The sequence below is a fragment of the Agelaius phoeniceus genome, chromosome 9 (assembly GCF_051311805.1).
Source record: "Agelaius phoeniceus isolate bAgePho1 chromosome 9, bAgePho1.hap1, whole genome shotgun sequence".
Lineage (NCBI taxonomy): Eukaryota > Metazoa > Chordata > Aves > Passeriformes > Icteridae > Agelaius > Agelaius phoeniceus.
This window is the reverse complement of record NC_135273.1, coordinates 7,056,587-7,078,703: the sequence shown is the minus strand read 5'-3', so window position 1 is coordinate 7,078,703 and position 22,117 is coordinate 7,056,587. Positions and strand designations below refer to the sequence as shown.

General features: G+C 41.0%; 1 protein-coding gene across 1 annotated transcript; it reads left to right on the top strand.

The window, feature by feature from the left end:
* The first annotated feature begins 2,115 nt into the window (after nt 1–2,115).
* On the top strand, nt 2,116–13,256 carry LOC129123057 (inactive pancreatic lipase-related protein 1-like). Its single transcript, XM_054637257.2, has 12 exons — nt 2,116–2,164; nt 2,964–3,118; nt 3,549–3,674; nt 5,667–5,801; nt 6,844–6,952; nt 8,063–8,182; nt 8,434–8,553; nt 9,993–10,111; nt 10,243–10,372; nt 11,338–11,449; nt 11,779–11,946; nt 13,155–13,256. Exons 1-12 carry the CDS (start codon nt 2,116–2,118, stop codon nt 13,216–13,218), a joined length of 1,407 nt encoding a protein of 468 aa, XP_054493232.1. The 3' UTR covers nt 13,219–13,256.
* The last annotated feature ends 8,861 nt before the right edge of the window (nt 13,257–22,117 follow it).

The window sequence follows — 22,117 nt, the reverse complement described above, 5'->3', positions numbered from 1 at the left end:
CAAGAGTGGGACCACAAGGACCAGAGCATCTTCTCCAGGCACAGAGCAGCCTGCATGGTACTGAGGGACTGCATCCCAGCCCTGCCCAGCCTTCCCAAAGCAGAAGCAAGCAGCTGAAATCCAACTGACCTAAGGAATTGTCCATTTATTCTGTCTGACCTGTATTATTACAGTATTGAATAGGAGCAGCAGACTAATGGATAAAATCCTAACCCAAATCTTTTCCACCAGCTTTTTAATTAAGTGGGAAAAAATTCTCCCCACATTTTGAACAAATGTTAAATCTTGTCAGTGCACTGGGGCATGTGTGATTCCACTGACACAAACTTATTTACAAACCAAAATTCCACTTCAACTAAAGACAGGAGCACTGAGCTCTAAATCAGTATCAAAGGTGGTATCTTAATAAAAATAAAATGTAGCTGTTTAAAGAAATAAACTCCATTATCACTGATGATAGCAGTGGAACACCTGGTATCCATTTGGTCATTCCCAGAGGTGGAGATCAGGGAACATCAACTCTGCAAACATAAAAGGCCATAAAGCAGAGCCAAGCTGATGAAACTCTCTGAGTGGAGTCAGCTCAGGTGTCATTTCTTCTTGAGTTCACTTAGGGCCTTCTCCAAGAGACAAACAGGTCCAAGGGGTTGCCAGACCTTGCCTTGTGCATTTTGCACAGACTGCTTTTTTTCACCTTTTAGTTATGTTTCTACTAGAACAATCTACAGAGCTTTGTAACACTCCAGCCATATCCCAGTGTCTGGGGGAATTCTGCATGTCATTTGTATATATTTCCAGTGTGTTTGCTCTCAGTTCACCACTCTGAGCTTCTCTCAAAGTTTGTGTTACATGGGTAGTATAGAAAGGATCCCAGTGGTTACACAACTGTTATTCTCAGTTAATCTCTCAGAACTTTTCTCAAATCTTGGGTTTCATGGGTAGTATAGAAAGGATCCCAGTGGTTACACAACTGTTATTCTCAGTTAATCTCTCAGAATTTTTCTCGAATCTTGGGTTTCATGGGTAGTATAGAAAGGATCCCAGTGGTTACACAACTGTTAATCTCAGTTAATCTCTCAGAACTTTTCTCAAAGCTTGTGTTTCATGGGTAGTACAGAAAGGATCCCAGTGGTTACACAACTGTCCTACATCTACTTAATTCAGCAAGGAAATTAAAGTGATGCCTGGAGAAGGTCAGATTCTTTCACCATAAAAAGAATATACCAAGCCCACTAAGAGTTTTCCAAAAGGGATAAGCCCTCCTCAAAAGACCCAGAAAACACAGGAGCATTTGACATCTGAAGTCACTTGATACAGGGAGAGGACTGGAGCCTAAAAATGATGTGGTTCCCTACTAACTCCCCCAGCAGATCTCCTTCACCCCAGCTATACAACACCAAAAATAAAAGCCTTCCCAGCCAAGACAAGACACACAGATCCATATAATTCATATAATTCTCTTTCATGGGCCTCTCCTGATGAGTTGCTGCCTGGGAATTACCAGCCTCTGGACCTCCAAACATATTTTGGGATCCAGCTCACTGATTCCAGAAATCTATGTCCATGAATATTGGAGCTATCAGAGAAACCAATCGTTAAAGTTGTTTGCCAGTTTATCTATAAACTATCATCTGAAACAAATATTCCTATCTTTCTAGGAACCTTTCCAAGGATAAAGCAGACTATAAAAGCACATGTAATGTTCACAGGTTAGTGCCAGGAGCTCCAAGATTCCATCGTAAGTAGTTCAGGTCTGGGGTTTTTTCCTTCTACCTCATCAGATTTGTGGCTTCTCACAGCACAGGAGTGTGGAGAGGAATGGCAGCTCATGTTCTCTAATCCTCATGCTAATTCTAAAGAAGCTCCTGTACAGCTGATTAGAAGGAAAAAAATCAGCCTGGATTTAAGTTATGCTTCTGTATATTTATGGCCCCCAATAGCTCATGGAGCAAGCAAACACAGAGCTGACTCACACAGAGTGTGTCTGGCACACAGCAGTCAGGGATACAGCAGGCACTCTGCTCACCTTGAGAAAATTCAGCACCAGGGGGCTGAGTGTTCTTGCTAAACGAGTGGGTTAGCAAATCCTAGCTGCTTCTTTTTCTACTGTTCCAGATGCTTGGAATTTGGATTCTTGCCCTGTTTCTGCTCAGCGCAGCAGAAGGTAAGCATATGGGGTTAGTGTTTGTAATGCCTTTCTATTCTGCTGTATTTTCCACCTATTTCTAGGTGTTATTCTACACCCTGGTGGCTTAAAACTTATTTATTGAGGTAAATGTGGTTCACTTTTCCATACAGGAATGATGGGATGAGGGTGTGAGTGTTGTCTTTCTTCTCCATTCTGGGAATTCTGCCCTAAGAATGAGCAAGAAAAGCTGATGTTTCCTGTCTCAGAACAAAGCTACTGCTCTACTAAACATAGGGAATTCTTTCTTCTAAAGAAATTAGAATAGGGAAAACATAGGGAATTCCCTAAATATAGGAAATTCTTTCTTCTAAAGCCAGGGCAAGGGGGGAGGCAATCTAATGAGGACATAGCTTTGTATTCAGCAGAGGACACTGGCTTGTGTGCTATAAGATTTCCCATGTGCAGTCAGCTGTTCAGCACAGTCTCAATTTATTGCTGATTATCTGCAATATTTTGGCTTGGCATTAGGAGAAACTCATCAGCTGTCTCTGCCTTGGGCAAAGCAACAGCTGGGGGAGGGTACCCAAGGATGCCACAAAGGAATCCTCTGAAGACTTTTTTGATGAGCAATAAGGTGGCTTCTCTCCTTGGGATAAACTGCAACTCCTCAAGATCTAGGAAAGGGCAAATGCTGGTCTTGGCTTTCTATAAACTGTGGGATTTTCTAGAATAAAAAAAAAAGACCCCCCCAAGCCATGCTATGAGTTCTGACTGCTCCATTTCTCTGCCTCTGCCCATTCACACTCCTTTTTATTTTTTTGTCTTCATGCTACAGGCAAAGAAGTTTGCTATGAAAGGCTTGGGTGCTTCACAGATGATGCACCATGGTCTGGGACTGTGGAAAGGCCAGTCTACAAATTACCCTGGAAACCAGAGAGTGTAAACACTCGCTTCCTCCTGTACACCAGAGAGAACATGGGTGACTTTCAAGTAAGAACTGTTTTAGTTTGAACATTGGTACATCCCATGCAAAACTCAGAATTAAACACAGACTCCAGCTGTGTTCCTTAAAAATGGCCAAACTGCCACTTTATGCAAAAGACCACTTCTTCCAGCTCCTTGGCAGGGTGCCCACTGAGAGCTACTGGGAAACTGAGCATTATGGGGCAATTTTTTTCCACAAATAAAATGAAAGCACACTGAAGTCTTGTTTGCTCTAAGATGGGTGTCAAAGCTTGGTTTGAATTCACATGAACCTTCATGTGAATTCTTGCAGATGAGTTCAACATTGCAAAACTTTTAAGCACCTGCACAGATAAGCACAGTTCGGGTCTTTGCAGTTTTGAAAACTTATTTACAGAAAGCAGGTTTATTAAGTTCTTAGCTATGCTAATTTATTTTTTTATTTACATTAATGTAGGAGCTGTCTGCTGTTGATAAGTCAACAATCGAGGCCTCAAATTTTAATGCAAGCAGGAAGACCAGATTTATTGTACATGGATTTGTAGACAATGGAGAAGAAAACTGGTTGTCAGACATGTGCAAGGTAGGTACCACAGGGACACCCTTAGTTTGCATTTATAAACACATTCATATGTTTGTTGTCTGTTTTCTCTATTTCTAACCAATTTTTCTCATGGTATTTGTAGTGATAAGAAAGCAAAAATTAGTTCACATTTTCAGATTGTTACCAAATTGAATAGGTAGCTTTGCACCTTGAGGAAATAATGAGGTTAAATGAATTCAGCTTTTCTCTTTAGTGAAGTGAGTGACAAAAGATTTGACTCAGTAGGTGCCCTTTTTCTTGGCAAAAAGAACATAAGCCCTGGGGTAAGATACTGGCTGGGATCGGGATGATTCCAGAAATGACTGCAGACTCACAGGTCCTGCATCCTATTTCTCCAGCCAAGAGAAGGTTTCTAGATGTGGAAGGACTATCAGGAAGGTTTGGGCTGCCACATGAGTGCAGGAGGCTGAGCACCTGAGCTGGCCATTGCCAAAAGCAACAAAGACATAAAAATGTACATCCAAAGGGGACCTCAAGGGGAGCATTTCAAACAAAGCTTTCAATCTAGGACTTGCTATGAGCACTGGATGTAGTAAAGCACTCTGCTTTATTGATTTTTGTGCTAATTCCACAAATTATTTCCTAACTCTGTCCCTATGCAAAGTGCAATTCCAGTTTGTGGTTTTCTCAAGTCCTCCAAACATGATTTAATTGCTGCTGGAGGTAATCAAAGCCCCTAGTCATGCAGCACAGAGCAAAATACCAGTTGATGGCACTTTGAGGATAAGGTTTTTTAACCATTAACAGAAATACAATTTTTAAAAATAATGTATTCCTATTTTACTTATGAGAACACTATGAGGAACAATGTGAAACTAAAATCAAGGTATTTCACATTTATTGCATCCCCATTGCCTGCTTCTTTTTGATGCTAGATGAAAAGAAAAATGATGGATGATTGTTGGATTTGTCAGTTAATAATTTGTTTCAAATATCAGAAGCAGAATGATGCTTTTATAATTTTCTGTCTTACATTTTGCATTTTAAAATAGAGGTTTGTTTCCTGGAACTTCACAATCAATGAGATATCTCACAATATTTTTTTCAGCTTGTCCCTTAAATCCATTTGATCAATTTTCCAGGATGTAGAGGCAGGAGATAAATCCTTGAATTCTTCATCTATTATGGCAGCCTGTGTTTTATCACAATACTCTAGTTTATATTTAGAAACAAATTGGTCTCAGTGAATCTTTTCAATAAAGAGCAGAGCAAAGGGGATTGTGAATACATCAATCCTCCTATGTGTATCTATTACTTGCTTTCCTTCCCATTAAGCAACAATCCTATCTGCAAATTGATTTTTACCACTTCTAGTATGGTCACAGACACTTTTATTGCCTTTTTTGTCCTTTGTCAGTTGTTGTCATGTACTGAAGCTGCTAAAACAAAGTACTTTTAGCCAAACAATCCAGCTCAATGGAGAACAGTAAAGCTTCTGATTCTGTGGCAAAGTCTCTGCCTGCATATACATATTTCCAAATAAAGCCATAAATCCTAAATGAGCACCAACAGTTTATGCACCATCTTATAAAAACACATTCTCTTTCTTACAAATCTGCATCAGAAAACCACTATTGACTTTAACTATCAAAAATATTCTAATTGAATTTGAGTTAAAGTAGTACTTTTAAATCACTGAAGTGAATGGGTGCATAAGTAGAGCTCTTATTTAGTGTTACATACCAAGTTTGTTTGAAAATAAAAATTGAACGTTTCATTATTGATATTGTTCTCCTTTCTGTAAAAAATACTGCTCTGAGTATTTGAAATTATTACTACATTACATATCACCCTCTTCCAGCACTGTGTGATCACACAAACCCCTCTGAGCACACATCCATGCTACAGCTTTGGTTTTCAAATCATTCTCACACAAGTTCACACAAGATTTAGTAGCTGAGCCACAATGACCAACAAGAACTGATCCCATACTGTATTTACCATGGTTTTTACTTTTGTTTTACAAAACAGAGGATGCTTACTGTGGAAGATGTGAACTGCATCTGTGTGAACTGGCAGAGAGGTGCAATGTGTCAGTACACCCAGGCAGCCAACAACGTCCGCATCGTGGGCGCTGAAATCTCTTATTTTGTGGATGTCCTCAAGGTAAGAGTCTGCTGTTCCTAAAGCTGTACTATAGTACTGATTTGAAAGAAATGCAGCTCTGGAACTTCCACAAATGTGGATGTAACCAGCAGAAAATATTGTCCTTTACTCCACAGTCAGATGTGCTGAAAACAAACAGCACAATATTTTTAAAAAGAAGAGTATTATGTGATAGCAGAGAGGCCTGCCAACTTAAGGAGAGGAAATTCTAAAGGAAATTCTCATAGTACAGCCAAAGAGTTATTCTGTAGATGTTGACAAACACAGTGTAAAACTAAATACGCAGAAATAATGGATTGGCAAACTTCTTTTTCATGGAGACAACCAGTGAGCTCTCAAGAACACCAGAAAACCAGCTGGCAGCACTGGCTGGGGACGAGCAGGACCCACCAGCTGCCCCAGGAAAAGCTGCAGTGGGCAGTGCCCAAACCCACAGGGGATGGCTCCTTTTGCAGCCTGCTTCACATGGCAAGTGAAGCTTGGTCTAAAACCTTCCCTTAATCTAATTGCTTTCAACACATATTTCCCATAAAAGAACTGTAACTAAAACCAGAGAGTGTGCTGGGTCTAGCAGTGCTCTGACCCACCTCTCATTCTCCACATCTGCATTGCAGCTACTGAATTCCTGTCCAAAAAGGCTAAAGGGATTTCTCATCTCATGGTCTCCTCCAGGTTTGCGTATAACCAAAAGTGTAACTCCAGCCAGGAGTAACTAAAAGTTCCTGGCTGGCCTATTCTTCTTCAGACAATCATTCTGTGAAACTTAATGGGCCCTCTGGAAGGATACAGAGCCCCTCAGGACTCTTGACAGAGCTGTCTGGAGTTATAACAGTCTCCAAACCAGGGCAGCAGCTGAATAAGGTGGTTTGGAAAAATCTCTGTGCTGAATAGAAGTAACTGGCAAAGAGACGCTGAAATCCTAGAGGAGATTCTGAGCCAGCAGGCAAATTAAAGTAGTTTCCCAGCCCTTTCCAAATCTCCCCTGTTGCTGTTTGCTGGTGCAAAGGGGCATGGCAATGTGTGTGTTTTGCTGTTTTGTCAGGAGGAATACGGGTACTCCCCAGCTGACGTTCACATCATCGGTCACAGCCTGGGAGCGCACGCGGCTGGCGAGGCCGGCCGGAGGCAGCCGGGCATCGGCAGAATTACAGGTCAGTGCCTGCAGCCACCTTCCTCCCACCAGAGACACCTCACAGAGCCCTGCTACCCGCTCTGAATCATCCCACTATGGATCTGAATCATCCCATCTCTGGGCTGCAGCACAGTCAGGGGCAATTGGAATATTGTGCTCCCCTCACGCCGTACCCCAAGGAGCAGGGCTGTGCTAAGCGGGCAAAAGAGTGTGATAATTATTTTCCTTGCATATGTTACAGAAAAGGGATTTTTTTTTTTTTAAATTCAGTACTTCCAGAGGTTAAAGCTGTGGGTTTGGTCTCCTTATTCATCACGTAGGCAATGCCAAGGGCAATGTGCATTAAGCAGAGCGGCCTTTCATGGATAAAAGACAATTTTGAACATTATTAACAAAACCCTTTTCAATTGTTTTTCCTCAGGGATTTCAGGCTTGGTGAAACTTGGACTAATAGTCTACAAAGTTCAGTTTAAAGGCAAACCCAAAATAAGCTGCCTAGGGACAAGAAGAGATGCAAGTATAAGGCAGCTAAAGCTGTGCAATTTGCAAGACTTTACAAGCACCTGAAATTGCTACAGCAATTTGGGAAGCTAATTGATTCCATTTTCTGCTAGGTTCAAAAGCAAAGCTCATTGCTTCAAAACTAGATGTTTTTCCCAAAATCTGACTGGACCTTGATGTAGGCAGGCAGTTTTAACATTTCAACACCTCCAAGCAGGGGGTGCTATCAGCACAAATTCCTCTGAGTACTCTCAAGCAAGGGACTCCAGAAACCACCCAGGTGGATCAGCTCCTTGGGATGCATACACAGTAACCTCAGTTTGAGCAGTGTTATTAAAGAGAAGTTCAATTAAAAGAAAAAAAAAGTTAATTCCAAGTGTTGGCATTCAGTATTGTTGTAAGTATGTAAAGCAGTGAAATTTAATAGGCTTTCCACAGGTGACTTCCTGGGAGAAAAGCCACTTGGACGTTGAGAGCAAACATCCTCATTTTATTAATGCCTGTATTACTTAGATATAAGAACCATAGGCAACTATATTTGTGACATTCATTATATACCATCAATATATAAAATGATTCTACACCTACATTTCTTTATTTATACTTAATACTACTCTCTTTGTCTCAGGACTGGACCCTGCACAACCTTATTTTCAAGGCACTCCAATTGAAGTCAGACTGGATAAATCTGATGCAGAATTTGTTGATGTTATCCACACAGACTCAGCTCCCACAATCCCCAACTTAGGTGAGTATGCAACTCTACTCTACTGATAATTTATTATTTACTGCTCTGAATTATTTATGCCCCGTGGCACTTCAGTGTCCTGATTGTTCACCGAGGCTTTTGTGCTGGGGCACAACAGAACAAATTCCCCACTTCAGTCACTAACAGCTCCTGGCCTAAAACACCGTGCACAGGTAAACATGAAGCCAGCAGCCACAGGTATGAGACAACATTAATTTAAAACGTGCTTACCCCTGTTTCAAATGCTGCAGGTTTTGGCATGCGGCCAGCTATAGGACATCTTGACTTTTATCCAAACGGAGGAGAGGAGATGCCCGGCTGTGACAAGAACCCTATTTCACAGATTGTAGATCTCGATGGCATCTGGGAAGGTAAGGTGTTGTTTGCATGACAAATTCAGGGGAGCCCCTCAAAGTGTAGCCACTTATCTTGCCTGAATTCAGGTGTTTTGCATTAGCTTTTGGTGTATCCACCAGCTGCAGACTGCAGCCAAGCTGTTAAAATGCTCAAAACACACCACTTTTCCAGAGCTTATTAAAAAATAAACAAGACAAAGGGTTTGCCTCTGGAAAATGCGTTTCCTCTAAAGGATCTAATATCAGAAACAAAAGTTGCTGGAGCTGTGCCAGACATTTTGCAGGGTCTTTCAAGAACACATTGCATTTTGTGTCAGCTGTCCCAGCAGCAGCACTGGTGGAATTGGGCAAAGATGTTCACAGCTACTCCTGGGAGACTCTCTCCGGCTGAAATTCTTCATAGATAGAGCAGTTAATTCGATTCCTTGTTAAGTTACAGATTACAATCAGAGTTGCAATGAAGTGCTCTCACTGTGCCTATTTTTAGGCAGCTAAAAAAAGATGGGCACGTAGTTGCTCAAATACTCTGTTCTTTGTTGTTTAACGTGGTTCTAACGAAATCTCTAAGTATCAGAGGGTTCCTATGTATATTTCTAAAATTAAATTGCGCATAAGAATAAAAAAAATAAATTAACAACCTCGAAGATTTCTGCTGTGGAGATTTTTCAGTACGTTATCTGAGCTCTTTCTTACACTACTGCAAACAACTGAAACTCTGGGAATCCATTATCTGATTTGTGATCGCTAGCCTTTTACTCCAGGTTTTATTCAATGCAGCTAGGAGGCATTACTTTTTCATTCTCGCCCCCCCCCCCCTCTTTTTTTTTTTATAGAGTAAACTTGTTATCATAATGGGGAATTAAAGCACAAAGAAATAACTGCGTAGTATATGGTCTTCTTTTTAACCTGAAGTCAGGAAAATACAGGCAACACAAAGGAAAATAATATATTCATTATTTTAATTTTAAGAGTCTCCCTTTCTTAAGTACCTCCCAAATAATAATAATTTTGTTTTGAAGCCCTCAGCTGGAGCAAATCAGCACTGCCCTAGGAAGTTCACTGTTAAATACTTTTCATTTGGTTTTCTTTTGTTATGGTAATGAAACTGTTGCCTACAAAAGACCTGCTGCAGGCAGCTCTGGTTTCTATTGTTAAACTCGGTCAGATTGCTTGAATAAGTGTTTTTTGAGGGGCAGGGGCTGGGCTGAGCTGCACAGTCGGTTCCACAAAGCATTTCAAGTTTGCATTTTATACCTGTTGAGCCAGTGACATTCCTTAGGGAATCATTCCTTGGGGTGAGCGCATGAGAGGCAAGAAAGGTTCCACCCTCACGTTTGATTCTCCAAGAACTGAGATGAGGCTTTTGAGGAGGAACGAGGTGTCCCAGTGACATGGGTTTCTTTCCTTGAGTGGGAAGAGAAAAGGAGAACCAACCTGGGGGCATCTTTTCACAGGAACTCGGGACTTCATAGCTTGCAATCACCTGAGGAGTTACAAGTACTACTCGGACAGTATCATCTACCCCGACGGGTTTTTAGGCTATCCTTGTCCTTCATATAATCTTTTTAAAGATGTAAGTATTTCTCAGAGCTTCAGGATGGATCCTGTTGAAAGCATTATTAAAAATAAATCCTTTGACTATTTTTTTTTCTTTTTCTTGTCTGGCTGGATAATGTTTGTAATAGATATATTTATTTTCACTAGGGAACCTGTTTCCCATGCCCAGAAGAGGGATGCCCAACTATGGGTCACTATGCAGACAGATTCAAGGACAAGGTTAAAACTGAGTTCACTAAACTTTACCTGAATACTAGAGAGGCCAAGGATTTTCCTCGTGAGTTTTGAATGCTTCCATTGCTACCTACTCCTCATAAAAATGTTATTTTCCTGTTGGACAGTTAACTTTAGCAGATGAACAGATCTCATCACAGTGCAAAGTCTCTTCTGTTCTTCATGCTTTTTCTTCTTTTGCCCCACCACTAATGCCAGTTTGGGGCCCTACAGGACAAGAAAGTTGCTGACAAACTCTGGAGTTTAGTGGAGGTTACTGAGATGTTTGGAGACCTGCAAGGTTCAAGGAGAAGGGAGGAGAGACGATGCACAGAAGTTGCAGAAAGGAAATTTCTTATTAAATAGTATTAAAGTTATATCACAATGGAAGTGGTTAAATGCAGGAAGAGGGGTCCAGGGAAGCTGGGAAATCTCCATCATTGGAGATACCAAAAACTCCATTTGACAAAGGCCAAGAACAAGCTGATCACAGCTGTTGGATGGACAAGATGAGCTCCTGTACAGCCTCAGTTATCCTAAATGCCAGCACTCACAACACACTGCTTAGTTTGCTCTTGGAAGCACAAATCAGAACCTCCTTGAGCTCCTTTTGGCAATTGCACTCTAAAAGGAAGTTCCCATCAACAAAAATTATTTTCCTGGAGCTTCAGAACTCTTTCATGCTGCTTAGATTCTGTATCTGTATTTATCCCTTACACCCCTTTATTTCCAGCTTCACTCTGTATGAAAACCTTAATGGTCAAAATGCTGAGATCTGTATAGTATTTACTACAATATGGACTAGTTTTTTCTTTTTTTCTCTCCCAGAAAGTAGCACAAATATCTTCTGTTTCTCATGTTGATCTCATTAGGACATAACAGATTTGACTCACCAGTGTTTTGTATTTTCTGTTTTCAACTATACTGTACAGACACACAAGCAAAAAAAAAAAACAAACCTAGAATTTGATATTTTGGGGACTGCTTCTCCCTGGGTACAGTCTAAGTAATTCTATTTCTTCTGTGTAGTTTGGAGGTACAAAATTTCCGTGACCCTCTCTGGAAAGAGCAAAGTAAAAGGATATGTAAATGTTGCCCTCTATGGCACTAATGGGAACACAAAGCAGCACCAGATCACCGAGTAAGTTAAAAATTCAATAGAAAAGAAACTTTTCTTCTAGAACCCTTAATTTGTATTTGTCATCAATAATTCTGTTTTATTTGATCTTGTGAAGAGAGAAACAAAAAGGCAGCATTTCAGGCCCACCTGCCTTTGCTGCCTCTGAAAAAGTGATTTGGGGTGAATTACATCAGAAATCTGGCTATAATATTGCTGCCATATAATGGGATAAGTGTTGTCTCTCTGCTGAATTTCTACCCTCTTGCCACCACAGCAGAGCCTTTGACAAGACTGGTAATTAAGTGTGAATGTTGCCATGCCTCACATCCATAAAATGCTGTTTTTCACAGGGGTACCCTCAAACCAGACAACACTTACACAGCCTACATTGATGCAGAAGTTAATGTAGGAGAAGTTACCAAGGTCAAATTCCTTTGGAACAACAACTGGATAAACCCAACTCTTCCTAAACTGGGAGCTGCAACTATCACAGTAGAAGTTGGGCAAAATAGAAGAGAGTAAGTACATCCATTGTGAAAACCTTGAAAGTTACTGGAGAAGATAGGTGACAAAATTATAAGTGGAGTGGAAGCCTTTCCACAAGAAAAGTTATTTAAGGCATTAAAAGGAAAAGATTCTCAAGGAAACCTTTTCTTTCCTTCCTTTCAAGACACTGTTCATCCATAGTTCTATTCACTGCTACTTCAACCCTTTGCCTTAAATAACCTCAAAGAAAAACTGAAAATCTCTCCAAGCTTTAGAAGAGCAAATTTTTTGTACAACCCTTTGGGTGAGAAAAATTAATGCTGACTTGGATTGTCAGCATCATTCTTGCTAAACTCCTTCTGTCCACAAAAACAGATTATTTGTGGGTCTGGTTCACTGTCAGCTGGAACCAGCCAAGTATTCCGTTGGTATTGATGACTCCTAAGGTCATGACTGACTAGAAAGGATGGTGATAATAAATCCACCTTTCCAATGAGGAACACTAACACTTGGAGCCTGCACTGAAAAGCTACCTATAAAGCTGAGGGAAAAAGGCTAAAATGGATTTCTCTACACTTTGTAAAGCACAGCTTGGATGTTCAGATTATAGAAGCATGCTTTTCTGATCCAGTTTTACTAATTTTCCTGGACTTTAAACATGAATTTCCTTATTTTCTTGATCAGTTATTTTACTTTATCCACATCATGAGTTGGCATCTAGAACATGAGGTACAGTTTAAATTTTATTTATTCTATTTTCAAATGAGCAATTAAAATCCCATCACTTAAAAGACAACATGAGAGGTGGAAACAGTTTCAAGCAAAGTGAAATTATTACAGCCAAGCAGCACTTGGACTCACCTTAAGCAGAGGTATTGAGTCTGGTTGTAATTTCCAGTCACCAAAGCACCTTGCTGACAAAGTGTAACCCTGTAGATAGGAACTCACCCTTCTACTGACTTACGGCCTTTGCACAAATAGTTGTGATCATCTCTATGGAGATGGTAGCACAAAATTGGGGGAAAGACCCCAAAACTGTAACATTAAAGGTGGGGAATGAAGCAGAATGAATATAGTCTATCAATGCTTTCCCCAGCAGTTATAGTTCAAATTTAGAAGCTCAAGGTTTGTCCATTTGTCTGAAATGAAGATCAGGTTGTGTTACCATCAGTGTAAATCCACCTGTACAATTTCAGCAGCTGCTGACAGCTCAAGGTGCTCTCATTTCCTTTATCCTCAGGTACCGTTTCTGTGGCTCTGAGACCGTGAGGGAGGATGTCCTGCAGACTCTGACTGCTTGCTGACAGCATCTTCAGATCCCCAAATCCTGCTGCCAATAAAAGCTACTCATGCAGAAAACACTGGGATCTGCAGCTGTGATACTGATGGCGTGTGTTGTTTGGGGTGGGGTTCTGCTGCCTTGGGAGGCAGAGGTTAAGTCTGTGGATACCTCTCTACAGACAGAATTTTTAGAGTGGCTTTAGGAGTGAATGTGCCAAGACCTGTTGGAGAATTCCCCTGCTTTCAGCCTGTTTCAAAAAAAAATCAAGCAAGAGGAAAGGGGGCAGGTAACAGAAAGAAATTCATTTCTGTCCCCATGTAATCCTGCCTCGTGCCCCTCAGCATTCTGCTGGACAAGGGGGCTGTGTCTCCTCTGCTGCCAGAGGAATCTCATCCTCACTGATCAAACCTCACAGAACTGCTGGGGATCTGCTGCTCCTCACATCTGCTGCTCCTGGGGCCTTCTCCCAGTTTCTCCTGACCTCTCCTGGGTCTCTCTGGGCAAGCTTTCCTCACCCAGAACGCCCTGTCCTGGAGGACATCAACCCCCCAGCAAGGCTTTAGATTCTGTGTCATGGTGGAGGTGGAAACCAATTTGTTTTGTGTTGCAGCACTACTTTTCTAGTCTAGGAAAAAAAAAAAAAGTAGGTTTCAGGGTTTTTGGTTGTTTGTTTGTTTTTTTAATTGAGTGCATTCTGCCAGCCCTCACAGGGTGATGGGAAGGAGATAGGGGATGTGAATAGTAGACAAAGAAACATCAGCACTGAAGATTATCAACCTATGGGCATGCTCTGGGCTGAAGTAAGTTCTTTATGTAAAAGCCAAAGTGCTCCTTGCTTTAACACAACTGAAGAGAAAGAATATCCTCCAGCAATTTCAGTTTTAGTCAGAGACATGCAGGCTTGCTTTTATGCTTAAAAACCTAAATTGCACTTCTGCTTCTTGCCCAGATTAAAAGGTACTATTTGACTTAGATTAGATGTATGGAAGGAGTTCTGTATCACAGGAGTGTTAAAACTGACCCAGGTTGCCCTGAGAGGTGTTAGGTGTCCCATCTCTGGAAATATTCAACATCAAGCTGGTTGAATTTCCTGAATTCCTGGAGTATTCCCCCTGTCACACTCCTTCTGTCCCCGTTCAGCTCCTCAGGCAGCAGCAAGCACACAGCAGAGTTCTCTTTGTGTGCTTTCCTCACAGCCTATGCTGTCCTGAAGGACACTTAAAAACTGACATTTATTTTGTCTCCAGTTTTTCCCAAATGTGGTCAGTCTTATAGTGGTAGAATAATAGAGTCAGGCCTAATAAATACAAGGATTTGAGTTCTTTGTCCTGCATCAGGGTCTGATAAGTCCAGCTCTGGGTTGCTCCTGCAATGCCTTCCTTGGCTTTCCATGGCTGCAGTTGGGCAGGAGGAAGAGGATCCAGCCACAGGAACAGAGATTTTCACACTTCATCCAGTCCTTGGAGGAGCACACAAACCCTCTCCAGGAAGATAAATAGTTCTGGGTTCATGAATAGCCACAGACAGGGGAGCTGGTGTCTGATGCTGGGGTTTTATGTATCCCCCATCCCTTTGGCATCCCCTGTTTCCTTCTGCCTTCCCTGTTTGTGTCTCCTGGGATTTGGTGTCCTGATCTCAGTGCCTCCTGCTGAGGAAACCTCAACAGGGTTATTAACTTCCTAACACTACAGAAGAGTTTCTCCTTTGTCTTCTGTTCCATTATCTTGGAATAAGCAGGTTCTTGCCTACACAATTGTTTTGACAGTTATGATATTCTCAGCATTATCCTCTGCCATAGCCACTTCAGCAGCCCGTGTAATTTTAACAAACACCTAACAGAATCAAGACGTTAAAGTTGACAATAGCATAATAAAAAATCTCCTTTTAATAATGAACTGGAGCTGCCGTCATCCTGTTTCAGCAGAGTAAAATCTCTCCCCCCCTCCCGAACACTTTACAAAGCTATTACATAAAATGCAATGTTAAATGAACAACAAATTACTTTCCCTTTAGCTAGCTTTTAATGCTAATGGTGCTATTTATTCCTGACCTTTTGAAATATTAGATTTTTTAAATGACAACATAAAAAGAATTCTTGTTTGAAAACGCGAGCGACTTTAAACCACATGTTATTACTTGTAAGTATAGCATGCACATGCATCATTCATTTCAGTGTCCCATTTAGGGCTAATTGGTATATATTTCAGTTGACATATATTGTTCTCCTGCAAACGTGTCAAATTCCTTAACGATGGCGGTGACAAAAGCAGAACGCTTGAGATATATAAATTACGCTCTTAACCATATAATCATTCTTATCTATTGGGAATGGTATTTGTGACAAACTATGGTCAAAAATACACAGCAAATTGATTTTTTTTTTTTTTAAACTTTAATATCACACCATTCACGGCAAGTCTTTGATTGCATCCTTAAATGTAGAAATGTTCTGATTTTTATCTGCATCGTTTTGCGGTTTTTGAAAAGCTCACTTCATTTATTAAAGGAAGAGTAGCACAGCGAGGATCTTAAAATGCATCTTTTGTTATCAGCATAAGGAAAAAAAAATGGGCTGTAATTGTGGATATAGAGTGAGTAATTTGGTGAAAAATGCTTTGTGCTATAGTTAAGGTTTTATAATTCCTGCCAGAAAATACTATTATTTTGTTGGTGGGCAGCATTGCAAGAAGAATTTTAAATATTTTAAATATGGGAACAACTTGGGCCACGTATTTCCATTACACTTTAGACTGCTGCGTGCCAAACATTTTCCTTCTTTATTACAAATCATCTTAGAATCAGACAAAAAAAAATAAAAATTGAAGATTTCATGTGACTCTAATTATTACTGCAGTGTTCATTGTTGTCTTTAGACAATGCTGTCCACAGTCATTACTTTGCTCCATAAATCAGTAGCATAATGAGGTTTTATCTTTCAAGAAATATTTGAGCGTGTCTTAATTTGGCATTGATGAATTCTCCTTCCCGAATCTCTGGAGGGTTTTTTTTAATCTAGTTTGTCATGTTAGAGCTTTCATCACCTAGCCCCAGCTGACAGTGTTATGGCTGTGTGTTTATTTCCATACCTTCTGCAATGTGTCCTCAGAGGTTGCAAATAGGAATTTTATGATGTTGTGCCTTGAAGGCTGTTTTTCCTTGATTGAAGTGTAATTCCCAAACTGTTTTGCCCCACCCTCATCCTTCAGAAATATATACCATGTGTGGCTGTAAAAAAGTGTGGAAAAACAAGGTTAAATTTGTAAACATCTTGTTGCTGATAGAAACTGGGAGCAGTTTATTTGACAAAAGAGATATTCACTAGAAATAAATACCATTTCTTGCTAAATAAATTATACAATAAGTTCAGATACCATTTTTCTTCTAAAACTTGAAGACAAGAAAAAGGCAAGTCAAAAAAGGTCAGCAGAGGGCAGAGGAAGAAAGGAGAGGGTTGATGTGATGCTCCACAGTTCTAAATCAAAAAATACTGATAGTGCCCTACGTGACACTTCCAAACTGTGCTTGCAGACAAACAGAAACAAGAAGCAAAATACTCTTTAAATTATTCCAAAAGTTGTGTTCAATTACACAGGAACAACTGGGTGGCTACTGCACTTGCTATCACTTTGATGACCTCTGCTTTGTCAGACCCAAAGACAAAAGTTGCAGTCAAGTCCCTCTTTGTGCTCTGGCCCATGGAATTATTGTTGTGTGTTTATCCCAAGAAAGATATTACCTTTAATTGCATTAAGTAGATAATGACTTCACATCTAACCAATTAGGGAGGTGAAGGGGAAAAAAGGGATCTAAACCTCCACAGTAATGCATTAGTTCAGCTAATAATTCACACTACTGTAATTTAGCATACAATTTATATAACCTAAGTGTCAATTCCACATGAAAAATAACAGCAATGAACATTACTGGTGGCTGGGGTGCCTAAGCCTGGGGTGTGCAGTTTCAGAGGATGGATTCTCTGGGAGTCCTGATTATCCTCTTTGGAAAGTGAGTGCAGCCCTAAGTGCAGCACCATCTCTCACTCTGAAGAGGTTCTTCATGGAGGAGGAATATATACAGTCATCACCTTGATTATATGGGATGCAAAACACAGGATAAGCTTGTCCTGCCTGGGGTGATGGAAGAGCAGGAGCCACCCCTTCCTTCTCCCAGCACGAAGCACTCTGTCCTCCAGCCCAGAAACCGCCACAGGAGCTGCTCAAAAAGAAATTAAACAAACTCTTGGTTCAGACTAACCTTTTCTGTACTGTCTTTAATTCTTTACCCAAACACCGGCCTCCTCTCTTTTGATGAGGGGAAAAAAGTCATCAGGAGGGAACTGCACAAGGGTTCTCCACCACCCTCAGCTCTCACCAAAGCGCTCTCGGTCCCTTGGGGGATTCTGTGGCCTGACCTCACATCTCCTTCCAGCCTTCCCCCTTGCTTGCAGTTTGGAAATCTGTGCACCTGACCATTTGTAGCCCTGCAGAGGCACAACAAATTCAGCAGGGAGTCAGAGAGGATGTGCTGCCCCTCTGCACCCTCCCTCTGCCATCGCCCACCTCCAAACCCCAGGGAAGGCTCGGCAGAGGAGCCTTCTCCCCTTCATTAAGGTCAGATCCTCAAGCCTTTGCTTTAATTCCAAAAGGAGCCAAAACACCTTTGCTGGGTCATGAAAATCAGCCTCTCATTCCCTCCCACAGAACCTGAATTAGGAATCCTCTCCTGGTGGCTGTGACAGAGGGGACATTGCTCATGTGCCCTCCCTTGCTGCCTCTGAAGGGATGGAAGCACAGCAGCAGAAAGCAGCATATTTGTATTGCCCAGGACCCTCATAAGGTAATAAAAACTTCCTTTTAACCAGGGAAGAATGTTAAAAGTGGAGAGCAGAGTGACTGCACCAAAGAATAATTCTCCTTTTGACCCACAGAGAAAGAGGTGCCTAATAAAAGTATATGAGCACGGACAGTGTGAAGATAACTGTCTGATCAGATAATGGAATTGTTTTCAGTGATAAGAATGAATCCATTACTAATGCAAATAACTATAATAATTATAATTTGCAATACAGTAAAAATCACCTAGTCTACCTCCTCCTCTGACAGGAGACTGTATAATAAATTATAGGCTGAGAAAAAAAAAATCAAAGGGATAAAGGTTAAAAGATTAAAAAAAATTCTGAAACTTAAATGCTTAACAGGGAAGTCAAGACCTGAAAGCAGAAATTGGTGCTATTAAATAAAGCAATTGTGAAGAATGAGATATTATGGAATTGATTAACAAACCAGAAACCAAGCATTTCCTCATATCACTACCTCTTGTCACAGATTTCAATAATTCTGAAAGAACAAAAAATTAAGAGTTGGCGTATAACAAGGAAATTAATTATTTAAATGTAGGTGAATATGCTAATAGTACTCTGGGAAGATGAATATAACTTCACAGACAAAAAGCCCCCAGAAGGTTCGGTAAATTTGAGTTGAGGAGTTTCTCCAGTTGCTTTTGCTTTGCTTTAGTATCCAAAACTGGTCCAGCTGCTCCCAGGACTGCTCATCTACAGGGCAGATCTTTTGGCGTTTTCTGGGCACACCAAATTGCTCATACCAGTCCCATAATCTTCTTTGTTCCTGTGAGGTATTTTGGGCAGGGAAACTGTAAAAAATGTTTAATTTCAGCTTTGGAGGAGTAGAATAGAGCAAATGAAACAAATCCTGTGCGCAGAGTTTGCACTACAGTGAGCTGTTTTCTTGCTTACAGCACCTCTGCTTTCTCCACGGTTAAGCAGAGAGGAAATAGTGATGCACAAGGTTTATCACTCACTGTGGCATCAAACCATTCATAGCTTTAGGTGATAGAGCACTGGGAATCTCCCAGGAGATCAGGTGATTCTTCCTCAGCCATCAATTGGAGTAAAACAGCTATTAAATGATGGAGTCTAAAGCACTGTCTTCCAAAAATCTCCATTTAGATCTAAATTTTCCGAAGGTCAGGATGTCCCATAACAGGCACAGAGAAAAGCCAGGGATTTTAACAACAGGGGTGTGTGAGGGAGATTTAGACCCCTAGAGGTGCTGACATCTAGTCAAAAGTAGGGGGTTTTAATCTGACTTCCAGACTAAATTAATCTTTAACTCAGAGCAAAACCTGATTTTCTGTGCTTGGAATATTTTCCTGCACTTTAAATTCAGAGTAAAAAGCTCAACGTACCCTGCCAAAGCTTCCCCCTCAAGTCATCCATGAAGTCAAAGATTTCTCACCCTCTGTGAAGTTTTTCACTGCAGCACTTTTCCTGCAGCTGAAAAGCTGGACACACTTCAGACCTGCAGAGCACCAGCAGTTTATCAGAACCTCCACAGTATAGGAGTTCAAGGAAAATGCTCTAATGATGTAAATTCTAAAAGCACTCTGAGTAGAAAACTCACAGTCTGCTTCACAACCGTGACTGGTGGTTGCCTCCTAAGTGCCATTTATCCAAAACACACCCAGCCAATATAACATCAACTCCTGCAACAAGCTCCCAAGGTTTAAACACATACCTTTCAGCTTAAACACAGGAAGGCCTTTAATCAATGCTTGCAAAAGACAAAACCACAGGTGCCTCAAATCCCCAGTCCCATGTCATTGGCTGTTGCTTCACCAGGGCTGTTTTGGACAGGGATGCTCCCAACACGAGCCCTTCACGTGTGTTCCCCAGAACAACTTCAGCATCAGTTTCCAAATCTCCTCCCAGCAATAAGATGCTTATCTGCCAGAAACCAGCATGCACTGCCTAATCCTCAAAGCTCCCAACAGAGCCATAAAAAAGATCACAGGTCTATAAAACATGATTGAAGGAGCTGGGATTTAATTAAATAATTAGATTCAGGGCATGCATGAAACTGGTCTTCAGATATGTCAAAAGCTGTCAGGGCAGGAATGAGATTAATTCTTCCCATGTTCTCTAGGGGTAGGACAACCACAGAGAGTCAAAGCTGACATTATGTAAGACTTCAGACAGATGAGGACAGTGAAACAAACAAACTGCCAGAGCAGGTAACACCATTTCAGAATGGTCAGAGGCTTTAAACATCACAAGTTTTAAAACCAGATTAAACAAAAGGTGCGAGTAGTTTAAGCAGATCTAATATTGTTTTGCAGCAGAAGGTGATATATGATTGATACCTGAAGTCCTTTCCAGCTACATGAAACTCCTGTGATGCTCTGACAGAGCTGCAGTTGCAGTCAGCAAAAATACTTGATGGATCTGAAAAAAGAAAAAAAATTAATTATTAAATCCTACTTGAATTATTGAATTATTATATGCTATTGAATTAGTCTATGGTACTTGACTCTGAAGGGGAGAAATTAAAATTCCTTTGGTGGGATATGATCAGCCTAGTTTGTACATCTCCTCAGTCCTGTAACATCCTCAATCAGTGTGTGGTACTTTTTGATCTTCAATCTCAAGTGTTTCACCCATAGGACAAACCAGAAGAACTGCAACACTAATCTTAAAGTGTTTTGGAACATCCTGAGTGATGTTACCTGATTCTTCAGCTGCTTTACACTTCTATCAGGCTGAAATGTTGACCTTGTTTCCTGAGTAGACAAATCAGTTCTCCTGCCCACTGTGTAAGGAATTTCTCATGGACAAGGCTGTGTGTTCACAACACCCTGCAGACAGTGCTGCTATCCAGATCTCTGCCAACACAAGGAACATAGGGAGAAAATCATCTGAAGAGGGATGCTGGAATGTTGCTTGTGGGAAAAAAAACCACATTTAGACACAATTCCAGCATACATCATGCAGAACCAGCACCTTCTCTGCTGGATTCTGCTCTACTTACAGCTAATTTCCTTCAGCTCCACTCATTTTGAATAGTCAATAGTCATCCAGGCAAAATATTGGTGGGGTGGCAAAGGCTGAGAAAACAGATCCATTGTGATTGTCACAGATGAAGGATAAACCTTCTGAGCAATGCATTCCCTGCAGAGCTTTAGCTGCAGCCTGTGGGTGTTACCAAGTGTGCGAGAAGCACCGAGGCTGCTCTCTGCAAAGGAAGAGGATGTGTTCAGTCTGGTGTCTGCTCTTATCAGCTGCTGGCAGAAGGAAGTTCCCACTAGAGGTGCAGAGATTACTCCTCAAAGGGAAGGAAATACTCCTTGTTACCCTTAGGAAAGGGAGTCACCTTTCTCACTCCTTAGATTGCTGCAGTTGAACAAACCCTGGCAGCCACAGCTCCATCTCACCACTCTGCTCTGAAACCATCCCTGTTGGTAACTGCTGGGGCACTCCACTGCCTCTGTTCCAGCACATCCAGGTCCTGCTCACAGATCTCTCCAGCCAATTCCTTTCTTTCCTTATGCTGCAGTAAAGTGGAAAAATTATAAGAAAAATAATATATCATAATATCATAATATCAGGCCTGCTCTGTTAGCCTGTCATTTCTTCTGAGGGACACTAGCACCCTGCAAGTTCCCATGTGAAAGCAATCCTGGTGTGAGCACTTTCTTAGCATAACAATCTATTCCTGGGTAAAAAAACAACTGGCACCTGTATAAACTGTTTTTATATTGTTAGACAGAACAATTAAAACTATCTCTCACCAACAACTTTTCCTCCTTGTCCACACTGGGGGTTTGAGTGACCAATCAATACAGGATAACAACTTCTTACTAACCAATAAAGGTAATTGGCAAGAAAACTACTGACCAATTGGAGTCACACATGAGGTCTGTAAAACTGTATAAAAAGGAGTTACATAAATAAAGAATGAGCTTTTTTCCACCATGAAGAAAATGGAGTCCATGTGATTTATTCCCATATCCTTACATTCCGCCTGGCATCATCCTCCTTTGGTGTCTTGGCTCTGCTGCACTCACAATACTCCTAGAGAAAGCTGAGATTTATTTTTCATTTCTCCATGTCTGTGTCAGCTCACCTG

Coding starts and splice junctions, on each gene's coding strand:
- LOC129123057 (XM_054637257.2), top strand. CDS start 2,116: ATGCTTGGAATTTGGATTCTTGCCCTGTTTCTGCTCAGCGCAGCAGAA. Junction 6,953..8,062: donor GGGCATCGGCAGAATTACAG/GTCAGTGCCTGC, acceptor TCTTTGTCTCAG/GACTGGACCCTGCACAACCT. Junction 10,373..11,337: donor AGAGGCCAAGGATTTTCCTC/GTGAGTTTTGAA, acceptor TCTTCTGTGTAG/TTTGGAGGTACAAAATTTCC.